At 34.3% G+C, this 23,610-nt stretch overlaps 1 protein-coding gene and 1 pseudogene across 1 annotated transcript in view; both read left to right on the forward strand.

Annotated features, from left to right (window-relative positions):
- The window catches only part of LOC114741153 (uncharacterized), a 22,320-nt gene extending 13,276 nt beyond the window's left edge, over positions 1-9,044 (forward strand). The window contains 2 exon segments of the mRNA XM_028929405.1: positions 8,437-8,640; positions 8,758-9,044. Of these exon segments, the coding sequence (XP_028785238.1) occupies positions 8,437-8,640; positions 8,758-9,044 (491 nt within the window).
- Positions 1-18,265, forward strand: part of LOC114741150 (G-type lectin S-receptor-like serine/threonine-protein kinase At4g27290) — a 23,330-nt pseudogene extending 5,065 nt beyond the window's left edge.
- The last annotated feature ends 5,345 nt before the right edge of the window (positions 18,266-23,610 follow it).

Raw genomic sequence — 23,610 nt, forward strand, 5'->3', positions numbered from 1 at the left:
AAATATTTATAAATTTATAGCAATATTTGGGACCCGTGTGATCCAGGTAATAACCTTTGTAGAGGGTGTCTATCATAATGCTTAATTTTCAACTCTGTTAGCTCTTGGACATGTTGGTCTTTCATAATGAAAGGATAAAAAGTAGTGTATGGTAGGATCGCCTCTTTGTCTGCACAAGACGAATTGGCATATCCAGATTTTGATACTTTTAAATTATACAACCTTTAATTCTTAGTATAAAAGCTAGTTGGAGATTCATTTTGGTTTTGAATATTAGACTCCAATCTATTTTATCTCTAATGTTTATCCATTTTGCCTCCAAGTAATTCCTATGGTAATTAAACATTTTATGAGTTTCTATTAAAGATAAGTCCAATGCATATGATTACAAGAGTATTTTAAGAAAGAAAACATACATTTATTACAAATAACTAACTCAGCTAATTTTCTTCACAAATTAGTTATCTACTCTCATTATAATTCACTTCTAACATGTTTCACACAAACTAAGAAAAATCTTAAATTTCATTAACTTTCATTTAAAATTCAACAATTTTTCAACTTTATCCTTATTAAATACTCCTCTAGTCTTATTTATAGGGCGGAGAGAAAGTTTTTTTTAATCCTATTTATAAGTCACTTCATTAATTTTTTACCATGAATATACTATTGTCCTTCATTTATTATAATGTAGATATTTATGTTTTTTGAAAGATGTATATATTAAATAAGGGTAAAGTTGAAAAGTTACTATATTTTAATGAAGAGTTAATACAGTTTAAGGTTTTTTTTATCTATGTAAAACATGTTGGAAGTACCTTATAAATAGGATCAGAAGAGTATGCATTACAACTCATGTAAACAAAGTCAACATAATAATAAATGAAGGGTAAAATTGTATATCCATACAAAAAATTTCTCTCAGTGTCCTATAAATAGGACCAAAAAATATCTTCTTCCTTTATCCTATAAATAAAACTAGAGTAATAACTCTTATATTAACTATGCCATATTTAAATCATGAACACCTTTAATACCGGTCTTAATCAGCGTTTTGCATCATGCAGCAATTGGGGCGGCCCTTGTTTCGTTGACTTCACACTTCACTCTCCGCAATGATCGTTAGTATATATATCGCCAAAACCCAATAGAGTCTACATGGAGTGGCACTTGTTTTGGAGAATTCATAATCGATGCGGCCCAGATGGAAACTCTGCTCCGGGTGAGAACAATATGGCAGTGCTTAATAGAATTTTTGCCCAAATCACCCAAAAATTGGAACGCAGTGAACTGGGCTGAAGGATGCGGGAGCAATAAATCATTTAGTTGCAGGGGGAAAAAAAGACAAGGATTTACCAACAGAAGTTGGCTCTAATAAAAGAAATCAGTTTATCACAATATGATGAATTAAAAATTAAAATTTTCATTTAGTATCCAATAACACTTCTGTCACGATTATCCTTTATACATCAATAGAGTTATTTCATTTAATTTTGAATCATTAAAAGCCAGGTTCCAATCCTGGGGAAGACATTTTTTTTTTTTTTACAGTTCCCAAGCACAAAGTTTGATCCTGTTCAAGGAATGGGATTTTCTGAAAAGTTTTAGACTTTTCAAAAATTCACTTTTAAAGTAACCTGTCTAGTGGTTTAAGTACTCGATTTAACTCTTTTACAAAAACGGTAAAAACCGACTAAGACCAATGGTTCATATTCAACCATTGAATCCATTCTTTTTCCATCCAGCCTTTTGGATCCTATATCAAATCAATTATAGCCAGTAGGATCTAACATTCAATATTCTGGCCATAGGCTCATACAAAAAGTTATATATACAGATACACATAATTTTAGACAAAATAATAACTAGATATCAAAATATTGATCATTTCCTTCAATAGTAGTTATCATGATTTATCTGCCCTTAGCCACCTCCTTATAGAGGAATATTTACATATCAAAATAGATATACAATATATCTTCACTTCAAAATAAGATGCATTTTAAACAAAATATATATATACACAAAAGATCGCTAGTTTCCTGCACCTTTAAACTCCACCGATCACTACTCCCTTACCCTTAGGAGTACTTGCTCTTACTGTATTACATGGAAGAAAGGGTGAGATTCTAAAGAATCTCAGTAGTAACAAATTTCCTTCACGTAATCATACAAAATCACAAACAACATGCTACACAGGCAAAAGAGAACAACACCTTGCATCCAAATATAATCAATGATGCACACACACCATACACCCATATAGCCAATCGCTATCTATTGCGCCCACATTCCAAAATAAATGGAAACTAGCACATATTGTCATGACAATTATTATCATGCAAAGGCAACTTACATGTTCTCATGCACAATCAGCATAAAGGCACATCCAAGCATGTGGCAATCAATGCACAATCCATCAAAAGAAAAGAGTTACTATCTTTTGCTTTTCTTCCGTACTCCCTTCCCCTTGTCTCCTTCTTGGCTTCTTTCTTAATAGATTCGAACAAATATCAAATCTTATAAATTATTTGAGCAAGGGCATATTAATATATATATCTAGATAGTCATCTAGAACGTTACATTAACACATTAACACATTCCTTATAATTTAAATCCTTTATGATCATTTTAACGGGGCATCACATTTAACTTCCATCCTCTTAAGACTCCTATTTGACATACATATCTATAATATAACATTTATATAAGCCTATAAACTTCCTATTTAAACATTTTGCATTTAGACACCCCAAACACCTGCTATAATTCGAACAACACCATTCTGCCACTGTTTCTAAATTTTTCCAGCATCAACCTTCAACTAAAACATTATTTTTATTCCTCATTATATATATATATATATATATATATATTTTCACCCTCTACACCATTCCTTGAAAAATTCCAGATTGCTCTATCAATCAGGTATACATAATTAATACCATGGGATTTAGTTTCATCCCTCAAGTCATAACATCAACGTTGCTGAGATAAACACCAAACATATACATACATATCATGCTTTAGTTAGTTCCCAATCTCAAGAATTTCCTTCGCTTATGAAAATTCTAGATTTTGGCATTACTTTTCCATTTTAACTCCAAGAAAATCTGTTCACTACTATAATTCAGAATGTGGAGCCAAAACCAAAAGAATATATAAAGAGCCCAATTCTTTCTCCCAATGCTCCGGTCTCAAAAGGCTTTGTTATATATATATATATATATATATATATATATATATATAGCTCATGCGTTTAGCATTCAAATGCTTCTTGACCAGCAAAATCGAACAGCATCCTTCCATCATTAAGTCTGGAATTCTCCTTATTCAAAACACACCCTCTCCAATCCCTCAATAACTACACAGAGCATATAAAATCAACATATTATAATCATATAGCCAGAAAATAATTAGTTATATTTACACTCGTTAATCATCCATTACCCAAACCAGAATCCATTTCCTTAAATCCTCAAACCCCTGTTTCAGAAACTATAACCAGAGCAATCAATCGTAAAAAGCAAGTGCAGAAATCTCAACCACAAACTTCATCCTAACCATTAAGGACGATTTCTATAGCTTGGCTGTCATACTCTTCACTTTCTCCCTCAAAAACCAGATTTCATCTTCATAATCACCTTGCAACACATGACCAAATAACAGAAAACAAAGATGGAAGAAGATTTAGGAGACTCACCTTGTTTGATTTCCACTTTGGTATAAATCGATTCCCTCCTCTGATTGCATTTGCTCTTCTTAATCTCTCTCGAAGTCTCTCAACTCTCTCTCTATTTTCCCTTCGAATAGCAGAGCAAAATGAGAAGGGAGGAGGCGTTAGGGCATACTAGATGGCTGAGGGATGTGAAATGACCATTCTGCCCTTTGGTCTTCATTTTCCCTTCAATTTGATCTTTCTCTACTTTTTTTTTTTGGATAATCAAATAATTCCAGAAATCAAACCTGGATATTTTATATAAATTTTCTTCTTCCATTAACTTCTTTAGTCTATGAAATAATTATTCTAAAAATCTCAACTCAAAAATTATCCTCTAACTATTTTTCCTTGAATTTTCCAAGAAAATAGGTCCTAAATTCCTGAAATTAACTTTATAATTATTCAGACCATATTTGAAAGGTCTTAATCCCAATAATTTCTCTAAAAATTTCTCCTTCATCATGCTTTACTCAAATCCATAAAATTTGGGATATTACAACTTCAAAAAAAAAAAAAATTACCCATCTTGCAAAGCGCTACATTTAGGACATTATATGTATTTACTTAACCTACATCTGCAAGAATAATGAATTACTCGACCTGCATAAGAGACTGAGATCAAGAAAAGAATTTTCAGTGCTTAGCATCACAATTATTAAGGCCATGTCTGGCGTATCGAGTTGCAGTCGAATGTCAGAAAGAAAGCAACACAATACAACCACAGTACTAGTCATAAATTTAAAGCATCTCCCCAACAACCATCAATTAATTCCATTAGGTTGTTCTTCTTCCTCGACCTTCACCCTTAAAGATTAAAGTTTTCTTTGAGCCACCAGTATAAATATAGTTAAAAACTGTAAAGCACAAAGATGGATATTTTGTGTTTGCTTATAGAAAATCACAATATTGAGAAGTCAGTAAAAGAAAAGAAAGATAAAGTAGCAAAATAGTAATCATTTCTTAAACTACAAGCTAGATCTTAAATTTAGAACAGGAGATAGCACATTGCTATTAAACTATATGTAACTCTCATGAATCATAAGGCATTGATTGTTTTATTGTGTCTGCATATGTTCTTCAACAGATGAAGCAGCTGCAACTACTGCTGTTGTTGCGGCTTCCATTTCTAGCTCTCATATTCGGCGATCCTAGTTTTATTCAGCACTAACCATATTGTACTGAAAAAAAAAAATGAGTCGAAAGAAAGGTAAGGAAAAACTAACTAACTATGGTGCTTTTGCTAAGCGGGTAAAGTAATTATGACATGTTTTAAGGTTGGAGATTCATCATGTCATTATAGATTTTTGCTTGGGAAAGTTAATCAGGAGGAATAAAAGTGTATTATCTTTCTGTTTTTATGAATTGATGGTTGTTGCGGAGATGATTTTCATCTCTGACTAGTACTACGTTAATATTATTTTCACCTTTTATTCTGATTGCAACTATACATCTTAATCATACGACTCGCGAACGTAATACAATGCATGATATATTCGTACTCACAAACTTCTAATCCACTGCGAATGTGTTTCCTTAGTGGCTGGAAGTACTAAATATAAAATAATACTACCTCCGGTCCTAATTATAAGACCCAATTGACCAATTTGGGAAGATTAAAGAACTCAGTTAAGTTAGTTATTTGTATTGAATATGTATTGTTTTTTCTAAAATATCTTTTCTAATCAAATTTGTTATCTAGAACTACCATTATTAAATGACTATCTTAAAAAAAAAAGATAAATATGAAAGACAAAGTAGATTGGGTTTTATATTTAGAATTAAAATAAAAATCAAACAAGATCTTGTATCGAGAAACGGAAGTAACATTTTATCACACATTCTCAGCCACTTCAGGACCACGTTGGTGTCCAAAGATATGGAACATTTGAAGTGGGTTCTTTCTTTCAGGTTTCAGCGCGCAGGAAGTCAATTGCACAAACCTCTATGTTGGAATAATCTGGTGCCCAAAAATTCTCAGTAGATGAACTGTTGTTTGCGTGTGCCTATACTTGCGATTGAATTATTGAGCTAAGTGCACATCATTGTCTGCAAGAAAAAGTGTATATATCTAGTTTCTCATAGTGACGAGCATCATTATTATCTAGGCACTAATGGGAGCCTTAGGTGTCCAAGTGTGATCATATCGTGATAGCCACTTGCAAAATTACTTGTACTCATTTCTTAGGTGTGTACAAGAGCTATGTAAAAACCTGATGGCCTGATTTAGTCCAATCTAATTCGAGGTGGTTCAGTTTATTTCGGTTTAATCCAAATAAACAATATGACAAAAACAGACTATATTGGACCAGTCTAGCTAGTCGGGCTAAACTAGGTTCAAGACTGAGTAGTTAGACCACTTGCACTAGTCTAGTTTGGTCTAAAAAAATATTTAGTAATTTAAAATGTTGTTTTTGTTGTTATTTAATATTGTTAGAAATTCTTATGGATTTATGATTAAATCTTAATGTTTTGAAATGATTTTTATATGATTATAGTTTTTTTATTGTGCTAATTGTGTTTATTAATATGAAATCTTGATTTCATAAACAAAAAAATTTTAAAAAAATTGAGGTTCTAGATTACCTGGATTAGTCCAAGTAATTCAGTAGGCTATATCTAGTTCAGTCCAATCTCGAGTCACTAATGGACTAAACCAGACCATAGACCACCAAATCCAACCCAATCAATAAATTAAACTAGATTTCAGATTGAGCCTTGGTCTAGCGTAATCCATCCATCATGCGTCCCTTTTTGTGTATATATAATATAGCATTAATTGGTTCTGTTTAAGTTTGTCGTATTCTAGGCTATATAGCTAGGCACATAATAATTTTAATTTGAAATCTAAATTAATAACGAATTATTTGAATTGGAGGTTATGATCAGTACTCAATCACCAACAAAAATTATAATAACGTAGAATAAATTAATTAATTGACGAAAGGGATAAAGTATTATTTATATTTTATATTTAATAAAGTACCTAATTTTCTCTTTGACTATATACTACATGCGCTTGATTAACTCTTTTTCTTATACTTGCACTGTGCTTAATTATCGCCAATAGATTTTTCCTATGGAAGTAAGAAATATTCATCAAGGTCCAAGGACTGAACACAAATGTAGTGTTTGGCAACAATGTTATTAATTTGATCATTAGGGACACAAAACGTTGTTAAGTATTATTTTTTGTTCTTAATACATGATCTCATTTGTAATTTAAGTTAAACTATAAACTGGGGTATTATTTTGCCTAGTAAAGTAAAGCAACCAAATTTTGTTAACTAATTATACCGAAGAAATTAAAATAAAAAATAGTTGGATGAGCAGTAGCAGGCACGCATAATGAAACTACTCATATAAAGGGAGCCCGAATTTTTTAAATTACTGTCGAAGGCCTCGGTCATTTTCCTCGTAAAAAATGTCTTGACCAAAATAACCTTTAGAAAATTGATAGTTGAAAATGTTGGCAGTGGCCAGTGAACTTGTAAATATTTTTTCCTTTTCTTTCTTTCTTCCAAAAGTGGTATGACTCACGTGCCCTCTCCTATAACTGAGACAAATTAAGCCGACATACCTTTGATTTTTGATATAAAAAAGGAAAAAAAAAGGGTGGGGGGGGGGGGGGAATGGAACTTACCTTTGGTCAGAAGGCCCGATTCGTTATTGGTCCCAGCTTTTATACCTAGGACTCTATTATTTATAGTGTGAAAGCAATGTTTATCATTATTTTCTTGAGCTTTGCCTTTTGACCGTCCATTATTAATATAAGAGTTAATTAGTTAAAATTTAAATTTGATCTTAAATATAAAATTTTAAGACACTTGTTCTTTTAAATTTATAATTCATTATCTAAAGTATTCTAATTATTACATATATTAAGTTGCTTCCTTTTAAAAGCAATCATGATTAAGTCAACTCATATTTGTTACAAATAATTAACTAAACTAATTTTTTTAATATATCCAAATTAGTTAAGTAATTCTTGTATTAAGAACCAGAGATAGTATAATAACAAATAATAAATTTTATGTATTTAATTTAAAAAAAGGTGAAAAAAATTATAAGCGCATCAAGTCCCGTTTTTAAATCCTTAAGCAATTAGGAGATTAAGAGAAGCTAAAAAATAATTATATAATGGGGGATCAATGCAAGTATCAATAAATACTCCTCTAGTTTTTAATATAAAATCTAGTTAACTAATTTGAGTAGATTAAAAATATTAGTTAAAATATCTTAAGTATCTTTTTTAATTCTCTCACTCTCTTCCCTACTTGATTATTGTTGGGAAAATATTAATAGGGCTAATTTGAAAAAATATTGATAAATGTAAGAAATAAATTTTACATATAAGACCAATATCAACTCCCTAACTAGCTCCCATATTAAGGATAGGAGGAGTAAGAAGTAGGGGTGCTCAAGTGTGAACCCGTCCCGGCTGTCCCGTACCCGTCTCGGAGGTTTAGGGACAGGACTGTCCCGTCCCGAGTGAGGCCGGGACGGGACACCACCGGGACCGGGACAGTAAAAGTCCCGGGACGGGACGGGACTCGAGCTAGCTTTCAGGACGTCCCGTCCCGTCCCCTTTTTTTTTAATTTTTTTAATATTTTTTTTGTTATTATGATTGTCTAATTACCGAGACCGAGAGTGAGACCCCGACCCCGAGTCCTGTTAGTCGTGTTAGAGTGTTAGTGTTCACTGTTCACTTGTTCAGTGTTCCAATTCCTCATTTCCTCCTCCTTCAGCGTCCAAGCTGAGATCTCCACGGTTGCGCCTTCATCATCGCTCACAGACTCACAGTGTCAGAGGTCGCTCATTCACCATCGCTCACCGTCGCTCATCATCGAGTCACTGTTGCTCACCGTCGCTCACCCTCACTGGTTCACCGTTGCTCCTCATCGAGTCACTGTTGCTCACTGTTGTTCACCGGCTTTTGAATCGGTGAATCTGAGCTTCTCGCCTCTCTCTCTCTCTCTCTCTCTCTCTCGTCTCGGCTTCTGAATCTGAGCTTTTTGCCTCTCGCTGTCGGTCTCAGCTTTTGAATCTGAGCTTTTAGCCTCTTGCTCGGTGCCACCGTTGATCAATCGCAGGCTCGCGGGTCGCAGGTTCCGCCGTCACTTCACTCGCTTGCTCCGTCGATCACTCTCTGTAAGCAACCAGCAGGACCAGGTAAGTAACTTTGTTCTCCATCCGTTCGTCATCCCCGATCCCACCTGCTTGACTGCTTTGATGCTTGCCCTATTACTGTCTGCCCGTCTCCAAGCCCCAATCCCCTTTATCGTGCTGCTTCTTTGTTCCTTGACTTTACATTTAAACCAGTAGGAGTTCTGAAAATGATAAAAATCTTGATTCTGAAATTTAGTAGGCGTTCTTTGATTGGGTCTGTGCTTAAAAACTGAAAATTGGGTTCTCTGTGTTTGAAAATTGGGTCTTTGATATGTTCAAGTCATTTGAAATACTTTGATGCTGCTTAATGTGTTTAATTTGTTCAATGCTGCTTAATCTGCTTAGGAAGACCGAAATGGCCCCTATTGGCACTACACCCGCTACTGAAAAAAACATTGGAAATGTTGAAGGAGATTTTGAAACTGAAAGCAATGATTCAGTATCAATGTCTAATGAAGAAGCAACACAAACAGAGGCCCCAAATGCCTCAAATATTGAGGGAGAAGAGATACCAACAAAAAGAAGGAAAACATCTAATGTATGGCTGCATTTTGACAAGCTTCCTTTGGACCAAACTAAGGGAGAACATCGAGCTAAGTGCAAGTATTGCCCAGCTACAATTGCTTGTCATCCTACTAGACATGGGACAAATGGATTGCGAAAGCATGCAAGGAGGTGTCCCAAAAATCCAAACAAAGCCAACAAGATGACACAATCATTGTTTACAGCCTCTCAACTAGGGTCCTCCTCTAAATCAGTGACACATCATTTATTTACTCAAGAGCGGTGCAGAAGAGCTGTTGCAAAATTTATTATATTGGAGGAACTGCCTTTTCGGATTGTGGAAAGCGAGGGTTTTAAACAAATGATGAATGACATAGAACCCCGATTTCAAGTTCCCTCTAGAATGACTACTACCAGAGACTACTACAAGTTGTATCTTGAAGAAGCTGGAAAGTTGAGAAGTTATTTTAAAAAGGCAAAAGTTCGTGTTTCCCTCACTATGGATACATGGACTTCCAATCAAAATGCCAATTATATGTCCTTAACTGCTCATTGGATTGATGAAGATTGGCAATTACAGAAGCGACTCTTGAATTTTTCAGTAGTTGAAAACCATAAGGGTGATACAATTGCAGAAGAAATAGAGAAATGCTTATTGTCATGGAACATTGACAAGGTATTCACTATCACCGTTGATAATGCTTCTTCAAATGATAGTGCATTATCAACTTTGAAGGCGGTTTTCAAACATTGGAATGGTCTAGTTTGTGATGGGGAGTTCATGCACATACGATGCTGTGCACATATATTAAATTTGATTGTTTCTGATGGTGTGAAGGACATGCATCACTCTATTGATGCCATTAGGAATGCCATTAAATATGTAAGATCTTCTCCATCAAGGTTTCGAAAATTCAAGGAGCTTGTGGAAAAAATGAAAATTGATTCAAAGAATCTCTTGAGCATGGATTGTCCAACTAGGTGGAATTCAACCTATATAATGTTGGAGAATGCCATTAAATTTGGTAGCGTGTTTGATAGGATGGAGCAAACTGATGTGGAGTACAAAAAATCATTTTTAGAAAAGAGCTTAGTTGGTCCTCCTAATGCAGTAGATTTTCAAGTGGCTAGGGAGTTTGTTGCATTTTTTAAGGTGTTCTACAATGTCACTCTGAAATTTTCAGGATCACTTTATGTGACATCAAATATAGCCTTCCAACAAATAGTTAATGTGGCTGCCATTTTGAATAGAAGGGCAAATAATCAAAGTTCTTTGTTGTCTTCCATGGCTAAGAATATGCAGATCAAGTATGACAAGTATTGGGGGAAGTTTGACAACTTTAATCCTTTGTTGGTGATAGCAGTGGTTCTTGACCCAAGGTATAAGATGAAATTTTTAAATTTGCTTTTGAGGATATGTATAATGATCTTGCACATCGTGAAGAGATGACAAAGAAAGTTTCAGATGTCTTGTATCGCCTGTATGACCATTATTCAAGGGTGCTTGGCACATCTCAGGCTGAAATTCAGACTGAAACTCAATCACAAATGGCTTCTAGCAATATCACAGACTTGAATAATGTAGAATCCTTGGATATGGATGGAGATGATGCTTTCACTGCAATGGAAAGGTTCCTTGCACAAACTGAGATTGAGCTTCAAACAGATAAGTATGCTGAGGTGGAGAAGTATCTTCATGCTGAGTTAGCTGAAGCTCGTGATCCTGCATTTGATATTCTGGGTTGGTGGAAAGTTAATGCTAGCAAGTATAGAGTCCTTTCATTGATTGCTAGTGATGTATTAGCGATGCCTATCTCCACTGTGTCTTCAGAATCAGCATTTAGCACAGGAGGTCGTATTATTGATGATTTTAGAAGCTCATTATCCCCTAAGATGGTTGAGGCGCTTATTTGTGCATAAAATTGGCTATCTCCATCTACATCCAAGCTAAAAGGACTTGACACTGATGACTTTAATGACACTGATGATGTGATACATGGTAAATGAATTATGATCATATTATTTATTTTATAACATCAAATTTATTTTATTCTTAAAAATAATTGTCTTTTTCCTGTTCTTTTCTTTCTTTGCAGATGAAGAAGTAGCATCAAATTTAATTGACCAAGAGCAAGAGCCAAAGAAATAGTGGATGACTAAATGTTGACTATTGCTGATTTGTTGTGCTTCTGAATTTGTGTTGTTGTATTTCTATCTTTGTGTTCATGTTGACTGTTGAGTTGGATTTCTGTAGCTGTGATTTTGTGTTGTTGTTTAAGACTTTAAGTTTAAACGTATGAGCCTATCTATGTATTTTGATTTGGCTGGAATGGATGCTGGACAACTAAACAACTTGTGTTCAAATTATTTCAGCCTTTGTCTTTGATTAATCCTTGAACTTCTTCTATATTTAAATGATTGTTGTAGCCTTCATGGATATTAGTTAGATTGAGTTATATTTTGCTTCATGTGGTTGTTAACTTGTTATTATGTGTTTTGAAGCTATAAATTTGCTTCAGGTGGTTTTTTTTCGGTTAGTTAATCAGGTGGTCTGTGTATTTCCCCAATTCCCTGTTGTTATTATGTGTTTTGAAGCTGTACATTTGCTTCAGGTGGTTTTTTTTTCGGTTAGTTAATCAGGTGGTCTGTGTATTTTCCCAATTCCCTGTTGTTATTATGTGTTTTGAAGCTGTACATTTGCTTCAGGTGGTTTTTTTTCGGTTAGTTAATCAGGTGGTCTGTGTATTTCCCCAATTCCCTGCTGTTATTATGTGTTTTGAAGCTGTACATTTGCTTTAGGTGGTTTTTTTTCGGTTAGTTAATCAGGTGGTCTGTGTATTTTCCCAATTCCCTGTTGTTATTATGTGTTTTGAAGCTGTAAATTTGCTTCAGGTGGTTTTTTTTCGGTTAGTTAATCAGGTAGTCTGTGTATTTCCCCAATTCCCTGCGGCCCTGCCTTCTCTTGAAGTGTAATTCGTGTGTTTCAAGTGTTTGGAGGGTCTATGGCTTTGAACAAAAAATTCATAGGCCCAATGGATTTAGTTCAGCCCAATTTATTCCCATTAGGTACTAGCAGGAAATAAAGGTGTTGGGCCAAGTCATTGTAACCATAAACCCATTGGTGTAGCCCAATTTGAAGCCTATCCACAATGCCTTCCTGATGCGGGACGTCCTGTCCCGTCCCGGTTGAGTCTCGGTCCCGGTCGGGACCGGGACGCAACCGGGACGGGGTTGTCCCGGTCCCGTCCCGTCCCGTCCCATGTGCAGGCCTAGTAAGAAGGTGACATATAAAGTATTTATATTAAAATTTAAGATGATGCGAGATCAAAAGCATGCATGTAATAATCCTCATCCATCCTCAAATCACCACTGGAGAGATTTTTTTAAAATTGAGAAAACTCTTTCATTATCTTGTTTTTTTTGGCCTGAAAACTCTTCCATTATCTTGAGATATCATTCTTCCGTGGCCGGCGATTGTGGACAATGCAGTTTTCAGCTTTTGAGCTTTTGCTTGTATATGAAAAGCTTATCTGCTTTGGGAAAGCGGTGGTTCTTATTACTGCCACGTGATTCCAATATCTATAAAACACAAATTTCCTCTCTTCTATAATTAAGTGTCTATCGATAGTCACTAATTAACTATCATCATCTCATCTCAAATACAACACATACAAAATTTGAAATTTCCTCTCATCTCTCTCTCTCTCTCTATCAAATGATTGTGTCAGCAAAAAAGAAGAGAAATAATGGAAGAAGGTTGAGGATGATCGATAAGTTAATGGCTCCATCTTCTTACTCAAACTGTCCCAACTACAATTAAGAGCTGTATATTAAACTAAACAAGGTTAGAGGATGATGAGTAGATAGAGAACGTACGCAACTTAAAAAAGTTGTAATACTCTCCTTCTTCATCCTTTCATTATTCTGGTTATGGTTTTGTATTGCTTTTGGCAGCACCATCGTGTGAGCCTATTTTGCTCCCTTTGTTTGAGATTTTCCTTTTTGTTGTTTTTATGTTTTTCGGTGTATACATCTTCCCAAGTGAGACCATGTACTCTGTATGCTTTTCTTGACCTTGGTTTATATTTGATATTTAGCTTCCAAAGTGTTTGGTTTGAGTATATTGTTCATAGTACCGCTTTTCGGATTTCAATGCATAAGTGGTATTTAGTCGGATGTTCATAGTGCCATTCATATACAGGACTATTTTCTGGTTGTGTAGTCCCTTCGAGTTATTTTTTCTATCCTCCTAAGTGTGGGATCATATTCTTTGTTTGCTATTCTTGATTTCTGTATATTTCATAATTAGCTAGCATTCAAAGTGGTCACATAAGCTGTTTCTGTACTGTATGTAGTACTTCTTTAATCATTAATATAATATCTAATTAACTAATTTGAATAGATTAAGTATGTTAATTAAATTAGTTAATATGATATATTTTTTAAAAAAAATATTTTAATCATCTTTCTTAATTCCGTTTCTCTCTTCTCTACTTGATTATTATTGAAGAAATATCAATAGAGTTAATTTGAGAAAAAATTGATAAACATATAAAATAGTTCTTATGTATAAGACGAGGGGAATACTATTTTCTACAGTTACAGTATTTCATTTTCTACCATTATACTTCCTCCAATCCTATACATATAAAACAAACGACTAAGCTACAAAAAAAAATTTTTAAAAAAAAGTTGAAAGCGTTTACTTTTTATAAATACGTCACAATGTGTTTTTTTTTATAAAAAAAAACCAATTAATTTTGAACTTTTACCAAATATTTAATACTCTCTCCGTTCCTTATTATAAGAGACAAATAACCAAATTACGTTGATAAAAAAACAGTTAAAATTAGTTGAGGACAATTAATGTGTAAAAAGTATAATTTTTTTTCTAACAATGCCCCCATTAATAAGGAGAGAGAGTATGAGAGAGAATTATTAAATTATTAAAAGAAAGAGAAGTGGGAGGAGGAGAGAGTATGAGTTGGAGACAAAATAAATAGGGGTAAAATAGAAAATCAATACAAAAAATAGAGATAACTTTTAAGTGTCTCTTATATATGGGAACATGCCATAAGGATCAAATGTCTCTTATAATAAGGAACGGAGGGAGTAACTTATAAAGCAATTAATATTTATAATAAAGAGCATAAGGAGAAATTTTTAATAAATAAGATACTCCTCCAGTCCTTAGTATACAACCTAATTGTTAAGTTAATTTTGGTCCCAAATATAAGACATATTTTTTATATTTATCAATTTTTTTTAAATTACTCCTATGAATACTGCTTCAACCATAATTAAATAGAAGAGGGAGAAAGGATATTAAAGAAGATGGTTATGGTGTTTTAAAAAAAACATGTCATATTCTTTAATTTATAATTAACTAATTTATCTAATTTTTTTAATTTAATCAAATTAATTAAATAAGTTTTATATTAAAGATCGAAGGAGTAGATATGAGTAGTTAGTCTCTTGTATATATAGGATTGAATGGAGTAGTATTTGGTTGACTGATCCAAATACGTTCTTGTCTCTATGATAAACTTGCTTTCTATTTTCTATCATGATAATTAATTTTCAAAGGTTTTTGGACTTGGAATAATATATTGCCCTCAAAACACAAAGTTAATTACAAAAACACCCACAATCACCCCCTCTCGTGTATTTTCATCTTGTTGCCTGGTTACAAGTTCGCTGCCTGACATGTCTAAACTATGATGTTTCAAGGATCAAACATGCGACCAAGTCATCAATCATCGTGCTTCTTCTTCCGACTTTGCTAGATCATGCTCACAACTCCAACATAATATCATTTCTAATAATGGCAATCCTTCCTTATTGTGTGCTACTTCTATTTTTCAATATGCTTTTATTCTTCTCTCCGTCATTATTGGCCACCGCAACCCCCGATACTATTACACAGTCTCAGCCTCTGGTTGATGATGGAAAATCCACCTTGGTGTCTAAAGATAGAAGATTTGAACTGGGATTTTTCAGCCCAGGTAGTTCCACAAACCGCTACGTTGGACTCTGGCACAAGAATGTTCCAGTTAGATATATTCTTTGGGTTGCCAACCGCGAAAAACCAGCCAAAGACAGGCTTGGCATGATGAGCATAAACAAAGAGGGACATCTTGTTGTTCTCAGCCAAAATGAGACTCTTCTTTGGGTTGCAAACTCGACGAAGACAACAAAGGCCTTGATGAGTCCTATTGTTCAGCTTTTAGACTCTGGAAACTTAGTACTAAGAGACGAGAAAGACCAGAATCCACAAAACTACTTGTGGCAAAGCTTCGACCATTACTCTAACGTATTTTTGCCAGGAATGAAGCTTGGATGGGACTTGAGAACCGGTCTGAACCGGCGTTTAGTAGCATGGAAGAATTGGGATGACCCTTCTCCAGGAGATTTCACATGTGAGCTCATGCTTCACAGTTACCCAGAAATATATTATTGGCAAGGTCGGACAAAATATTACCGGAGTGGCCCTTGGGATGGTGATCATTTTGTTGATACTCCATCAAATAAGATGTTGCTTTATAATGCAACGCTTGTGTCTAGCAAGGATGAGGTGTACTACATGTATGTTCCCTTAAATGAGTCAATGGTCTCTATAAGAGTCTTGAACCAGACAAGAAACTCTCTGCAAAATCTCATGTGGGTTGAAGAGGACCAAACTTGGAAGTATTTTGGCGATGTTCCAAGGGACAATTGTGGAAGATGTAATCTCTGTGGTGCTTTTGGAATTTGTGCCATTGTTGACTCCACCTTATGCCAATGCTTGAAAGGATTTGAGCCAAAATCACGTAAGAATTGGGACATATATGACTGGACAGGAGGATGTGTTCGCAGTAAACCTTGGAGTTGTAAGGTTAAGGGCAAAGACAATCTTGTTAAATATGGTAACCTTAAATTACCAGATACTACACATACTTGGGCCAATGCAAGTATGACACTTGAGGAGTGCAAAGCCAGATGTTGGGAAAATTGTTCTTGTACTGCTTATTCTTTTTCAGATATTAGGGGAGGAGGCAGTGGCTGTGTCATGTGGTTTGGTGATCTACTTGATTTAAATAAATGTCAAATGATGCAGGCCAAGATCTATATATTCGCCTTGCTTCAACAGATAAAGGTATATTCCATTTAATGTTATCTATTCACTTTTCAAAGTGTTACCTCACTAACTATTTGTTCATTTCTGTGCTCGAATTAAAGCTAAACATGAAGGTTCTAATTCATACAAGATTAAAGTAACGGCGGTAACAGCTATTGTTTTTGCACTTTGTATGCTTTTGACCTCCCTCTGATTTATAAGAGCAGAAGAAAGTCCAAACGTAAGCATTTCTCAGGTTTGGTTGCCTTTCTTTTTTTAGTTCCTTTTTAACAGGTATAACTTTCCGTCTTTTAGTTTGCTTGAGTGAAAATATTTTCTCAATAGCTAGTGCTACCCAGAACTTCTCAGATGAAAATAAGCTTGGCCAAGGTGGTTTTGGACCCGCATATAAGGTAACTTACAAAACCAACAAATAAGATTGTGAAGCAAGTATAGTTTCATTCTTTTGATTTATGAGGGCTTAGCTGCTAGAGGTCGATGACAATACTTTTAATGGTTAGGGAACATTAGGTGGTGGACAAGAGATTGCTGTGAAGCGACTTTCACAAAATTCTCACCAGGGAATGAAGGAATTCAAGAATGAGGTTATGTTGTGTGCCCAACTTACAGCATCGAAATCTTGCTAAAGTTCTTGGTTGCTGCACTGAAGGAGAGGAGAAAATGCTCATTTACGAGTACACGTCAAATAATAGTTTAGATTCATTTATTGTTGGTTCGTGTCTTGACAACTGAATATCAATTGTTTTTAAATTCAGCTCCAATAACAACTAATTTGTATTCTTTTAAAACTTTATAGGTTCTCCTACCCAAAAGAAACTCTTATGTTGGTTCAAGCGCTTCAACATTATATGGGGAATTGCCTGAGGACTTACGTATCTTCATTAAGATTCAAGATTAAGTATCGTTCATAGAGATCTCAAAGCAAGTAATATATTATTGGACGATAATTTGAATCCGAAAATATCAGATTTTGGCCTGGCAAAAACATTCAGAAAAGATGAAAATGAAGAAAATACAAGGAGAGTTATCGGTACATAGTGAGTATATCTCTTTATTACTATATCTCTTCATTACTTTTTTTATTTGTATTTATACACGTTTAAGAATGATATGTGAAGTCATTAATGTTTACTTTGTTTTATTCAGTGGTTATATGGCACTTGAATATGCCATCTATGGGTTATTCTCCATGAAATCCGACGTTTTCAGCTTTAGAATTTTATTGCTTGAGGCAATGAGTGGAAAGAAAAATGGAGCATTCTCCTTGGCAAACAAGAATGTCAACCTTATCGAGCATCTTAGTAACAAACCGCACTTACATTTTTTTCTGTTATCGTTCACAAACCATGTATAGCAAAACGATAGATCATATATGTTTGAATCTCTGTAGGCATGGAGGTTGTGGAAGGAGGGAATCCCACTTGAATTGATTGATGCACATATGGAAGAACCTTATAATGAATCAGAAGTATTGAGATGCATCCATATCGGTCTTCTTTGTGTGCAAAATCATCCTGATAATAGACCAAACATGGCATCTGTGGTTGTAATGTTAAGCAGTGAGGGGGGTTTGCCTCAACCTAAAGAACCTGGTTTCCTCTTAGAAACAATTCCATACAAAAAACATGGCAATCACAATTCAGTGTCAATAAATCAAATTTCCATCACCCAGTTAGAACCCAGATAAAAGATATTGTTTCATTTGCATGCAATACTTGGGACATGTGTGATCTAGGTAATAACATTTGTAGAGGGTGTCTATCGTAATGCTCAATTTTCAACTCTGTTAGCTCTTGGACATGGTGGTCTTTCATAATGAAAGGAAAAAAGCAGTGTATAGTAGGATCGCCTCTTTTTCTGCATAAGACGAATTGGCATGTACAGATTTTGATACTCTTAAATTATACTCCTCCGGTCCTTAATATAAGACCCAATTGTTGAGTTGGTTTTAGTCATAAATATAAGAATCATTTCTTATATTTATCAATTTTTTCTAAATTACCCCTATGGATACTCTCTCAATCATAATCAAGTAGAAGAGGGAGAGGAGATGTTAAGAAAGATGATTATGGTGTTTTAGGAAAAACATGTCATATTTTTTATAATTAACTAACTTCTTTAATCTAATCAAATTAGTTAAATTGGTCTTATATTAAGAACTGAAGGAACACAACCTTTAATTCTTGGTATAAAAACTAGTTGAAAATTCATTTTGATCTTAAATATAGACTCCAATTAATTTTGTCTCTAATATTTATCCATTTTGCCCCAATGTAATTCTTATGGTAATTAAACATTTTATGAGTTTCTGTTAAGGAGAGTCCCAATACACATAATTGAAAGAGTATTTTAGGAAAGAAAACATCCATTTATTACAAATAACTAACTTAATTAATCTCTTTCACAAATTAATTATCTACTCATCTGGTTTTATTTATAAGTCACTTCTAATATATTTTACACAAACTAAGAAAAACCTTAAATTTTATTAACTCTCATCCAAAATTCAATAATTTTGTAAATTTATCCTTATAAATATATATTACACCTTATATAAACAAAGCTCACATAATAATAAATGAAAGGTAAAAGTGTGTATATATACAAAAAATTTCTTTCAATACCTATAAATAGAATCAAAAAATATCTTCTCTCTTGACTCTATAAATAATAAAAAGAGAGTAGTAACTCTTGTATTAACTACCGGAGCTATTGCGTCGATATGTCCGAGCGGTTAAGGAGACAGACTTGAAATCTGTTGGGCTTTGCCAGCGCAGGTTAAAAAAAAAAACCACCGGAGCTAATGCTGTATTTACATCATGAGCACCATTAATACTGGTCCTACTCAGTGTTTAACATCATAATAGGGGCAACCCTTGTTTTGTGGGCTTCACACCTCACAGGAGAGCTTGGTCCTCTGCAATGATCCTGAGTGAGGTATATCGCCAAAATCCAATAGAGCATCCAAGAAGTGGCATTTGTTTGGGAGTATTCATATTCGTTACGGCCCAAATGGAAGCTCTGGTCTGGGTGAGACGACAATATGGTAGCGCTGGATGGATTTTTGCCTAAATCACCCAAAAATTGGAACGCAGTGAGCTGGGTTGAAGGATGCGGGAGCAATAAATCATTTAGTTGCAAGGGAAAAACCAAGCATTTACCAACAGAAATTGGCTCTAATAAAAGAGATTCGTTTATGACAATGTGATGAATTAAAAGTTAGAATTTTCGTTACTTTTAGTGTTTAATAATACTTCGGAGAAAAAAAAATAATATTACCCCTCTTGCTTTGATAGGAAAAAAAAACATGAAGAAAAAGTGAGTAAATATTGAAATGATTGAAATATCTTTACCCTTATGTCAAAATTTAAAATTAAAGTAAATATTAGTCCTCTAGTTCTAAATATAAGACCTCTTTTGTAATGTAATTTACACTACAAAAAGAGTCTTATATTTAGGACTAGAAGAATATAATAGAATGATTATATTAACATAAATAGCATCAAATACTATAAAGAGAATCTTAAATGATCACTTAAATAAGCAAAATCCTAATTTAGGTATAGGTGACCAAATTGAGATTTGTAAATTTGTTGAAATAACTACATTATCCTTTATTTTCTTTCCTTAAAAAATACCAAGCACCCACATCAGCCTTTAGAGCTCCGGTGGTGGTGGCAGCTTCTAAAGTTTAGGTGGGTCATCATCATCGGAGCTATGGCAACTGACCGACGATCAGTTGCTGGAGTTCTGGCTATTGGCAATTTTTTTTTTTTTTACAACTTCAGTAACGCGGTTAACAAATTTTTTGATACTATTAACAAGTTCAGCATAACAATTAACAACAGGTTTTCTGAAAAATTCAAAAAATGGCATTATTAAAATTTCAATAACTCGATTAACAAATTATGTAACGATATTAACAATTCTCGTAATGTCACTAACAACTATAATAACAAGTTATATAATAATATCAATAACTCTTGTAACCACAGTAACTATCTAATAAATAGAAAAATTTTGATGTACAACCTTCATAGAAAGCTAGTATTAAAAATATCAATCCTCATAAGAAAATTTTGTTAATGGCATTATGAAAGTTATAAATATCGTTACATGACTTATTAATCACAATATTAAAATTGTGAAGATGCCATTTTTTAAATTTCTTGAAAAACTTGTTATTAAACTGCTATATCGAACTTGTTAATAGCGTTACAGAATTTATTGACCGCGTTATTCAAATTGTAAAAATGTCACTTTTTAAATTTCTTGAAAATATATGGTTAACTGTTATATTGAACTTGTTAACCGTATTACTGAAATAGTAAAAATTCCCAACCAAAAAAATTTGCCAACTGCCAGAGCTTCAACAATCAATCATCAACCAGCTACGGAAACTTTGGTGACAGCAGCCCACCTAAACTCTAATAGCCAAGGAACAAAAACCGGACCGGGGAATTAAACTAATCGAGATAGTGGGTCAAGTGTTATTAGTCGGATTAGGGTTGGATCAGGGTCGGACCGATCATATTAAAATAATATAATTTAATTAATCAATACTTTTTATCGTGATGATTCTGAGGGACGTTTATTACTACAGGCCACCTCAGCAACAGGACAAAATGTTCAATTGCTTCATGTTTGTGAGTGCGGATGACAAACAATTCCATTTTAGTTACTATCTATTTAGTTGTTTATTTTTTTGTGTCTGACATTTAATGCTATTCTGAAAGTGATTGACCCATTGAAACATTGGCATTGCACTATCGCAGGGTCTAGTTCTTTCTCTGCCTCCATTCAATGTATTGTCCCGGACTTACGAGTGCGAGTAAATTGCTTTTCATGGATGGGTGTGCGAGAATTCCAAGCTGCTACATGATTCTTTTCAATGGATAACTTCTATTACGATTTTGTGTTTATTTAGACTCTGGAGATACTTCTGAGAAAGGTACCGATCCGAGTGACTTGTGTTCTAGGAAACGGTCTGATTTTGCAACAAAATTAGAATCTGGGGACGAGTTGCAAATCAGAAATCATCCCTTAAGAGGAATGCAAAGAATCTGAAGCTAAAGCGAGTGGTGAAGGCGAAGTAGGAGGTGGTGATTGGTGAGGTTGAGGGAGACTCAGGCTTGCGATGACTGGTGGTGAAGGCGAAGCAGGGAACGACCGAACAAGGAGCTCTACCGTAGACCCTGCCATCAACGATGCTAGGGAGCAGGGATTTTGGAGGAGGCGATTGTGATTTTGGTTTGAGGGAGGGAGGACAGCTACATGAGCAGAGGGGAATCAGGGGAGGGAAGCAGGGATCAGGGAACTCGACGATGAACCACTAAATTGTGAAGGCCGAAAGGGAAAAACCGAAGAATTGAAGAAGTTTTTTTTAAAAATAAAACGGAGTCGTTTTGAGCATTTTGGCAGGCCAAAAAAAATAAACCCAATTTAATACTGGTTTTTTTCCTGTTAAACCGGTTTTTTACCAGTTCAGTAGATTACCGGTCTAACAATTAAACCAGATCGGTTCACCAATTTTTTGGTAGAATTGGCCGGTCCAGTCCATTTTTTCCCCCTTGCTAGTAGCTGCCACAGGCAACCAAACCTCTAGCAATCAGCTAGCCAATGAGGGTGTTTCATATATTTTTTTTTAAAAAAATAAAAAGCAATATGGTCATTTCAGTAAATTTACAAATTTTAATTGAGTCATTTATGCTTAAACTGAAATTTTGCTTATTTAAGTTACCATAAGGGGATTTTAAATTTTAAAATTATTTTTCTATCATTTTCCCCAATTTTTTAAAACTAAATCATTTGATAAAGATATATTTTTATATTAATATATATTAAAACCACCTAATTTAGTAATAGAATATTATTTTTTAATATGAAAATAAAAATGGATAAGCTTACTGTTAATAACGTGTGAAAATTTAATATTAAGAAAGGTTAACTAGATCATTTTGATTTTGAATCATCAAGTTTCAAATCATAGGTTTTGATTCCTCAAGTTTCTTTTTATTTATAACAATGGTCCTTATAATTTAATAAAAACTTGGATCATTTTATATATTGAGAGGTCAAAACTTATGATTTAAAAATTAAGGAATAAAATTTAAAGGAACAAAAATTATATTAACCCCTAAAAAAACATGAAAAAGGATTGAATTGAAAAGCAATGTTTGCAAGCCGAGGTAAACCTCAAGTTTCATTCATAAAACGGCGGAACAAGTGATTATAATCTCACCTTTGACGCGTAATGGAGTTAAATGGGTTTTATTGTGCTCGCTATTACCGAACAACGTTCATTTTACCCTCCATTCTCCTTTGCAACAAAGGGCTGATTCTACTCAGGCATTACCCAGTATCATCCGCTTCATCCTTGGAGGGAACTTAAACTGGGTTCTTAAGATCGAAGCTTGGAACTTGGTTTCTTCAACCACTAATTTCCGCTAACTGAAGCAGCGAAATCTGGTGCAAACGTCTTTCTTAATTTGCTTCAGTTTATACCATTTCAGTGTCCATTTTATGTTTGAGTCTCGTTCTGGTTCCAGACTAAGTTTTAAAGCTTAAATCCCTTTCATTACAAATCCAATTGATATTAGCCTACCTTCGACTTTGGGTTCAGACATTAGGCCGACAAAAACTTAATCAGGTGGATATATAAATAATAAGTGCTATCTATAGGCAGATAGGAAGCAGCCTGATTAGCCTTCGGAAAAGTAGTTGTTGGAATTGACTTGACCAAAGAAAAAAAAAGGGCATTTCGCAAATTTTTTGCTTGTGGCATTTACGAAACGAAACCTTTTATTTTTCTTGCGACCTTTTACTATCTGAATTGTTTGGGCGTCAACTGAATAACAAACAATATGGTGGTAGAAATGATTCAAAACACGGCAATTTCCTTTGCATTCAGACGAGCAGAAACCAATTTGATGGCAGAAGTCAATAATGTTGAATCTTCCGTTCCGTGACCCTACTACAAGGATTTGACAGATCTCAGTACACATGCAAGGATCTGTTAGTTTGTTGACAAAAAGCATTACGTTGAATTGGAACTTTGGGTTTGGAATTCTGAATACGGTGTCCGGAGTCATTATCTTATTC

This window comes from Neltuma alba, unplaced genomic scaffold (assembly GCF_004799145.2).
Source record: "Neltuma alba isolate B1F8T4 unplaced genomic scaffold, ASM479914v2 tig00003290_pilon, whole genome shotgun sequence".
NCBI lineage: Eukaryota > Viridiplantae > Streptophyta > Magnoliopsida > Fabales > Fabaceae > Neltuma > Neltuma alba.